This window comes from Pan paniscus, chromosome 5 (genome assembly GCF_029289425.2).
Source record: "Pan paniscus chromosome 5, NHGRI_mPanPan1-v2.0_pri, whole genome shotgun sequence".
NCBI lineage: Eukaryota > Metazoa > Chordata > Mammalia > Primates > Hominidae > Pan > Pan paniscus.
The window spans coordinates 49,608,833-49,617,713 of NC_073254.2; the positions used below are offsets into that span (position 1 = coordinate 49,608,833).

General features: G+C 46.8%; 1 protein-coding gene across 3 annotated transcripts in view; it reads right to left on the reverse strand.

The window, feature by feature from the left end:
• TCP11 (t-complex 11) overlaps window positions 1-8,500 on the reverse strand; it is a 30,886-nt gene extending 22,386 nt beyond the window's left edge. Inside the window, exon 1 of one of the 3 annotated variants that reach the window (XM_003808532.5) lies at window positions 167-8,500. In XM_003808532.5, the coding sequence (XP_003808580.4) occupies window positions 167-443 (277 nt within the window). In that variant the 5' untranslated portion in view covers window positions 444-8,500. The remainder of the gene's footprint in view (window positions 1-166) is intronic. The other 2 variants (XM_008960599.5, XM_055113493.2) reach the window with 2 other exon arrangements.
• Between the last annotated feature and the right edge of the window lie 381 nt (window positions 8,501-8,881).

Consider the following 8,881-nt stretch of genomic DNA (forward strand, 5'->3'; position numbering starts at 1 on the left):
AGTCGAGAGTGGGACAGAAGTGGAGCGCTGGGCGGCAACGAGGAAACTAAGGCCACAGAAGCCCGGCGCAGGGCGGGAAGCGTGGGAAGGCCCCTTCCTTCGCGGCGAGGTGCCCCCCTCGCCCGAAACGCCGGCCCAGGCCCGCCTCCGGCTCCCAGGCCGTCACCTCCTCCTCCCCTCCTCCTCCCCCGCCGCGGGTCATCCACTGGCGTCCGCTCGGGGGCCTCGCGGCCTGGCGGCCTGGAGCGTACCACCGCGGCGGAGCGGCGGGTTGGGGCGTCGCGCGGTGGGAAAAGCCGGGGCCTGAGAACAAACCGCCGCGGTCGCCGGGGCAACGGGGCGGGGCACGTGCCCCCCCGCCAGAGCCGGAAGCGGCAGGCTCGTGCGTCCCTCCTGAGCTCGAAGCCAACCAGGCCTCGAGCGGCTCGCTGCGGCCGGTTCATGCCGGTCAGCTCCCGCCCCTCGAGAAGGATGGCCTGGAACTGCTGAGACGAGGCCAGAGCATGCCTGGGGCTTTTCTTCAGGCTGTTTGGACAGCCGAGAAGCCGAGCCACACCCAGGAGGGTTGTTTCACAGCGTGTGCCACAGGGGCGCAGGGGCTGCGCTCTTTCCTCACATGTGGGAGAAGCTCACATGTGGGAGAAGCGGAGGAGCCGCCAGGGCTGGGGCCAGGCTCTGCCCACTGGGGTCTCCGCCCGTGGTCGCCCTCCGCCTCCTGGGCTCTAGCCCTTGCCTTTCTTGACTCTAAGTCTACTCTGTCGCCCTTGCAGTGATGTGAAGACCTGGAGTGCCCCAGCCTGAGAAAATAGAAAGGAAGCGTTTCCTCTTCACCTGCTCCCGTCCCTCTTTATTACTCTGTCATGACTTCTTACCATAAAAGTGTACAGTAACAAAACAAAAGATGAAAGTATTATGGTAAGAATCCGGGCGCGGTGGCTGACACCTGAGTCCAGCAGATCTCCTGTCAGGAGTTCGAGTCCAGCCTGGCCAACATGGTGAAACCCCGACTCTACTAAAAATACAAAAATTAGCCGGGCGTGGTGGCGGGCGCCTGCATTCCCAGCTATTCGGGAGGCTGAGGCAGAGAATTGCTTGAATCCGGGAGGCCGTGGTTGCAGTGAGCTGAGATTGCGCCACTGCACTCCAGCCTGGGCAACAGAGCGAGACTCTGTCTCAAAAAAACAAAACAAGGCCAGGCGTGGTGGCTCACACCTGTAATCCCAGGGCTTTGGGAAGCCGGGGCGGGTGGATCACCTGAGGTCAGGAGTTTGAGACCAGCCTGACCAACATGGAGAAACCCCGTCTCTACTAAAAATACAAAATTAGCTGGGCGTGGTGGCTCATGCCTGTAATCCCAGCTACTCAGGAGGCTGCAGCAGGAGAACCGCTTAAACCTGGGAGGCAGAGGTTGCGGTGAGCCGAGATCACGCCATTGCACTCCGGACTGGGCAACAAGAGCAAAACTCCGTCTCAAAAAACAAACAAACAAACAAACAAAAACAACCTTTGCCTTGTTAGTGTGGAGTGTGGATGTTTCTTGCACAACTCTTGGGTTTGGAGGGGGAAATTATAAAGACACCCAAAAGCATTTGTGCTTAAAAAAAGTCCATTCCACCTTGAGGCCCAGGCATATACCAGGGGAGTGGCCTAGCCAAGTTACTGTTTATCCAGAGCATCTCAGACTCATCCATACCAAACCTACCCCTTCCTCCTCCTCGCCCTCTCCTGCTATTTCCCTCAGGGATGCCAGCTGTGAAGCAGGCCAGCCTTCACCCTAAAACCACCAGAAGTGGGAGGAAGTTGCATGATGACTTCGGCAAAGAGTTCAATGAAATATGATGCTTCCTTATTACATAGGGAGATATTTAGGCTGGGTTATTGATTTCTCTTTAAAAATGCAAATCAGGAATTCCATTTGGCATTTTTACTTCTGGGAAAGTTTCCAGAATAACACCAGTTCGTTTCCCCCACAAAAATTGCATTGCTGTAAAACTCCCTACTGATGTCTGAAATTCCTCTAACAATTCTTTCATATATGTTAAATTGTCTATTTAAATATTCTCTTAATATTCGAATTGTCTGGGAAGGTCAGTGGGAAGAAATAGCAGTCCAGGAGCACATGGTAGTGTGAGAGGGGGTTGGGGGAGGGTGGAGAGTGGGGAGGGGACCGAAGCCAGAAGAGGAGGGAAAGGAGGTAGCAGAGAAAGACAAAATTAGTTTTCCCAGGGTCAGCCCAGGTACAGCATTTCATGATCTTTATCATTAATAGTCATCAGAACCAACCAAGCAAAAGTTAGAGGTTGAGGGGAGTAGAAAGATCAAGTAAGAGATATGCACTTCTTCCCTTTGGGGTCTTAGTTAATAACTGATTTCTCTGTAATGATTTACAGAATACTTTTACATCGCAGATCTATATGCTCTGCACACAATCTCATTCAGTAGGCAAGGCAGGTGTTATACTGGACTGTCTGAAAGGTGAACAAGCTGGGGATCAAAGAGGTTTCAGAGAGTAACCAAAAGTCACACAGTAAGCAAGATCTTGACTCTTGATCAGATACTTTTTCTTAATTCACACGACCTCCTTGACTCTGGTATCTATTATGTACACAATAAAATATAACATATAATGGCATGGTAAGTACCAGGGCCGGGGCTATGAACAAGAAGTGCTACCTGAGGACTGAGAAAGGGTGAAAGATCTTGCTAGTGTTTGGGTCAGTTCAAGCCTAGCCTTTAGCCAGGGTCCTCAGTAAGATTCTCTAACTCGGCTGGGCTCGGTGGCTCACGCCTGTAATCCTAGCACTTTGGGAGGCCGAGGCAGGCAGATCACCTGAGGTCAGGAGTTCAAGACCAGCCTGGCCAACATGGTGAAACCCTGTCTCTATTAAAATACAAGAATTAGCTGGGCATGGTGGTGGGCGCCTGTAATCCAAGCTACTCAGGAGGCTGAGGCAGAAGAATCGCTTAAACCCAGGAGGCAGAGGTTTCAGTGAGCTGAGATCGTGCCACTGCACTCCAGCCTGGGCAGCTGAGCGAGACTCTGTCTAAAAAAACAAAACACTCTTGGAAGCGAAGGCGGGTGGGGATCACTTGACGCCAAGAGTTTGAGGCCAGGTGTTTGAGACCAGCCTCGGCAACACAGCAAGACCCTGTAAAAAAAAAAAAAAAGAAAGAAAAAAAATTCTCTAACTCATTTGGTCTTTGGTTTATGTTAGGCCTGGCTCTCCCTCAACCTCAGGACCCTCTTTAAACTCTTCTAATGGGTAAAACTGAAGTTTCTACGTATGCCCATTATTTAGCAGGAATGCCCCTCCTGGATAACTTCACACCTTTGCCCTATTAAAGTGCACATACCTCAAATGACCCATAATGCAAGTATTTCCAAGCAACCCAAGAACAGAAGAGAAGCCCTGTTTCCTCTTACACTGAAATATGACCAAAGTTGTCCAGCCCAGGGTTCCCTTTTTCTACCAAGATGTTGTATGACTTTTCTATTCATAATACATCCATTTGTTTTAATACTAAAGTCTATTTCCCTTCCTCATTTTTTTTTTTTTTTTTTTGAGATAGAGGCTCACTTTGTCCCCCAGGCTGGAGTGCAGTGGTACAATCTTGGCTCACTGCAGCCTCGACCTCCTGGGTTCAAGCAATCCTCCTGCCTCATTCCTCCAAGTAGCTGGGACTACAAGTGTGTGCCACCACACCCTGTTAATTTTTGCATTTTTTGTTGAGACGGGGTTTCATCATGTTGCCTAGGCTGGTCTCAAACTCCTGAGCTCAAGCAGTCTGCCCACCTTGGCTTCCCAAAGTGCTGGAATTACAGGCGTGAGCCACTGCGCCTGGCCCCTCCCTCAAATCTTTGAATAGAATTCTTGTTCCAGGAGGAAGGGCTTCCTGTACTTGTTGGTACACCTCTGTATATCCCTATGGGTGCCTACAACCCAGTTTGAGAAGCAGTTCATGGTAATTTCAGGCCTGCAACTAGAATTTTCCTATTCTTCAACCATGTTCTCACATATGAGAGCTTTAACTCAAGCCCAGTAGTGTGGTCTATTCTCATTATTAAATACTATTCTGTGTACACTACCCCACAAAAGCACATTATGTAGAAAGTCAGTCCTATCCACAAAGACATTCTGAAAGAGGGGTGTATAAAGACAAAGATACAAGCGACATACTTGGAGGTGGCTGTAAGAGGTAGAGAATCACAGAATTTAAGAGGAATCCTGGATACAAATCTGCTAACTAAAACAAAACAAAAATGAAAAACCCCTCACTTTACAAAGAAACATTTTAGGCTCAGTGAGGTTAAATGACTTGGCTAAGGTCACCACCAGTTTATGGAAAATTCAGGACTAGAACCCATATCACCGTCTGTTTACTCTGTAATGTATAGAGGTATGCAAGAGTAAAAGCTAATACTGTAAATAAATATTTACATTTCCTAAAGAAAAATGTAAATGATAGGGCATGGAATGGAGAAAGTAAGGGATGAAGTTAAATAAAGGCCAAGATGCAAGTACAGTCGAGTATACTGGAAGATAAACAGTCAACTAAAGTGGTAGGGACACATAAATACAGGGTGGGACATTTAAATGGAACCATTTGGAGTCATGTAAACTCGGACTGACTTCATTATAGCCTCCCTTATGATACAGAACCGCACGTCAAAACTATTTGCTTTAGTCTTTTGACAAATGTGTTTTCTCCACAGAACCCAAGAGTAGGAGAAGGGTTGAGGGAATCTGGGGGCAGTCTGGAGGTGGTCCTTTGAAGCTGAATGTGAAGTGTGATGGATGGGAAAACCATTACAAATCTCTAAGGGAGGAGGCTCAAAGCGGAAGACAAAGAAGATTCTGGGAGCAATGTTTACTGCCTCCTTTTCTAGCCACATCTCACTCCATTAGCAACACCTCACAGGCTCTGCTCTTCCGACCTCAGGGTCTTTGCATATGCTGTTCCTTCCACCTAGCATGTTTCTCCCTGCTCTAAAAGCCCCTTTCGCCTCCCTGACTCTCATCCTTCAGAACTAGCTTACAAGGCCTAACTTCCTCAGAGGACCTTCCATGGCCCTCCATTAGCTTCTCTCAACACCCTGCATGTTTTCTCCATAGCACTCATCACATTTTGTAATCATATGTTTGTTGGCATACTTAACCTTTATTGAAATGTGACTCTCCCATGAGACTAAGCTTTCTGGGAGCAGGGACTGTGTGCATTTTATTCACTGTTGTGCCTGGGACGTAATAGGTGTCCAATCAATAATTATGGAATGAATGAACAGGGGAGACTGCATTGTAAGGGGAGTGACAGAGAATGGGCCACTGCTCCCCTCACACACCCAAGATGTCAAGCAAAGTATCTCTCTCTGGATCCAGTCTCGGTTACCAGGGTCTGTCTTTCTCTTTTTGTCTCATAAGCATATAGCCATGTTTTCTCTCTTTCTGTGTCTCCTCTGTCCTTAGCTTCCTGAGAGAGCCTTTTAAACCAGCAAAGACAATGTCTGAGAGAAAAGGACTTTTGAGGCCCTGTGACACTGGAGTGCCTCCCACCCCCAATCAGAAGGTGGCAGCAGGGGGCAGTGGCACCATGGGAGTAACTTAGAACCTGGCTCCTAGATGAAGGAGTTTCTCTCTCTCTCTCTGCAGAGCAACCCAGGGTCAGCAGCAGCCGAAAGCCACAAAAACTGACTTTAAAAGTACTCCTAAGAGCTGCATCTTTTGAGTCCCCAAAACAATCACGCCTTGTGCCCCAGGACACGGCGCGAGTTGCACACTTAAAGCAGTTTCCACAGAACCGCATTCAGTTGGTTTTAAACTCTGGGGAAAGCTGGCAGCCTCTTTGTGGGTTTTTTAAAAAACTAGTTAGAGGGACAATTAAACCTTTATGGGCCCCAGAATGTACCTATGCAGACATAAATAAGGATCATTCTTCATCACTGGAGAATCCACTTTCTGGCAACAGATATATTTTTCTGCCATTGCAGGACAGAGCTGAGCTCACGTCTGAGAACCTTTATGATTAAATGGGCAGGTGATGGGGGTTAGCATGAGCAGCGTTAGAACTTTGACCCTAAATTTGGCACAGGCCTTTTCTCAAAATGGATGTATCACAGGCCTTGGGCTTAGCTGGTCTTAAATAAATCACATAAACTCCCAAAGCCTTTCCAGAAAGCCGCCAGGATTTTAGGCCAAGAAAACTCATCTTGCTCTCTCTTTGTGTTACTTCAGGCCAAAATGCTCCATTTGTCAAAGAATCCTGACTCTTTTATTCCCACTCTTAACAACACAATACAATGTATTCATATATTTACAGTGCAGTGCCCTTCAATGGTCCAGATGATTTTTTTAATCCAATAACATCATTAAATGCACCGGGGGCTCTCTTCTTAAAGAACTTTTGAGTAAACTCTTTTGTTAAGGGAAGCGATCTTTCATAAGGCAAATCATCAGTCTCCAATTTGTTTTCCAAATCTGAGATTTTCTTAAACCAGGGTCTACTTTAGATGATGGCTTGTGCATTTTCTTTTATTTTTCTGACTTTGGTTAAGACAAGCTTTTCCTGACTAGACATTATTGGGTAGGGATGAAGGAACCTCAAACACTTGAGAAATAAATCAGTTTCAGTCATTTGTGTCATCCATAATTCTTTAGAACCACCAGCTTAAAGCAAAGCATAATGATCTCCTGACAAAGAACCCAGCCGCACAGATTCGAGGGCCAGCCTATTTGAAGTCCATCTCAAAAGAAATGTGGGGGGAGGGTGTTTAGGACATTATTGTAGTTTTTTTGTGTGTGTGGCCAAGTACATGGCATAATATTTATCATTTTAACCATTTGTAAGTGTGTACAATTCAGTGGCATTAAATAAAATAAATTCACAATGGTATGTAATCATCACCACTATCTATACCCAAAACTTTTTCATCGCCCCCAACAAAAACTCTGTAATCATTAAACAATAATTCCCTGTCCCTTGCTCCCTCCAGACCCTGGTAACCTCTATTTTATTTTCTGTCTCCATAAAGAGAGAACAGTTTTATACTCCAGTTTTTCTCTGGGACTTTTTTTCTTTCCACAGCGGTGTGGCAGGGGAATGGGGAAAGTCGTGGCCATCCTTTTTCACCTTGTAAGTCCTTCCCAGTACCGCCTCTCCACTCCCCTTTCCTTCACCGACAGCGTCTCTAAGATGAAGCCAGAGCTCATTTGAACAGTTTAAACTTGCAGAGGGGCTGCAGTCCCCAGCAGGAACAAAAGGAGGTCACTGGGTCTGAGTCTCTGTTACAAGCTCAGGAATGGCAGGAATTTTGTGACTTCAATAGTCTGAGGAAGTGGAACGCAATGAGCTAGATGGCTGTTTTGGTGTCTGAAGCCTATGTGGCCCCCTGTGTAGCACCAATCAGTTGCAGAGTTACTCACCTGAGATCTGTCAGGGCTAACAGAGATGGGATTGCAGTAAGAGGCACAGAGAGCTCCCTTGGGCACCCTCAAATTCCATGCTGTGGAATTTCTCATTGAAAAACACTGGCTAAGCCACTCACAACCTCTGCAGAATTTACATCTCTTGTACCCATTTGTGGCCAACAGAGGCACACTCAGAATGACTCATATCCTTCAGTTTGGGTTTGACTTTGCTCATAATGCTTGGAAACTCTCAAAGGAGCTAACCTCCCCCGTCTCCCCCACCCTCACACAACTCAGGATAAACAAGAGATTCAGCTTATGAAAAATCTGATTTTTGGTTGTTTCAAGAACTACTTGGGCACCCCCAGTCGCCCCTCCCCAACTTCCAGGACTGTGAGCCTGCTGAGGGGGCCCTTAGGACAACCATGGCAGGGCGATTCAATGGCTCAGAGAAACTGCAAACCATGGGATGGTGGAAGGATAGTCACCTTGAAGGCAGGAGGCATGGATTTCTTCTGCTTCCCACTTGCTAGTGACCCTGGGCAAGTCACGTCACAGCTCTGGCCTCATTTCCCTTATGTTGAGTGGAAGTGCCCTGAAACTCTGAGAATTTGGGAGTGAGGGGGTGGGGGAGCAAGGCTTTCTAATGTCTGGAACTCTTAAAACAGGGAACAAAACCTTTTGTTTCCCACAGGTGCTGACCTTAATGGAAAGAACGGTTGTAAGGAGGAGGAGGAGATTTGGGGAATGAGGAGAGTGGATGGGTGTTTTTAAGGTGTATTTTAGGATAGATTGAGAATTAAGTTTTGGCTGGATCTTTATGAGGAATTGTTCAGCAGGTATCTGGAAATAAGCACCTGGAGTTAAGAAGAGGGATTGGGACTGACAACAGGAGTAGAGTCAGGAGTCATGGTTGATAAATGAAATGGTAATAATACAAGAGACATCTATCAAGTGCTTACCATAATGCTAGGACCTTGGGGAGCCCTTCACGTAGACATGTTCCTACCATACACACAACAACCCTATGACAAATATGTTGTTTTTACACCACTTTACAGATGAGGAGAACTTAAATATCCCCCCAAGGCCATAGAGTGAGTAAGTGGTAAGCCAGGGTCTTGAACCCAGGGAGTCTGACTTCAGAACCCTTAACCTGACTTTTCTATCACCTTCTGAAGCTACAGTGCTGGAGAAGCATGGGAGAAAAGAAATACTAGTGAACAGAATCTTGACAAATACCTGTAACAAAGTACTCCTATACTTGATCAACTGCGACCTAAAATCAGATTCTGAGAAGATGAAGGGGTGGGTCAGAAACAGAGAACTATCCACTTCTATCTAGTGATGTTGGCAGTTGGGATGACTCTGCACAAGTTAAATAATAATGATACCCAAAATATATTGAGCACTCATTATATGCTAGGCACTGTACTAAAAGGACTTCACGTATAGTATCTCATTTAGTTATCTTACAA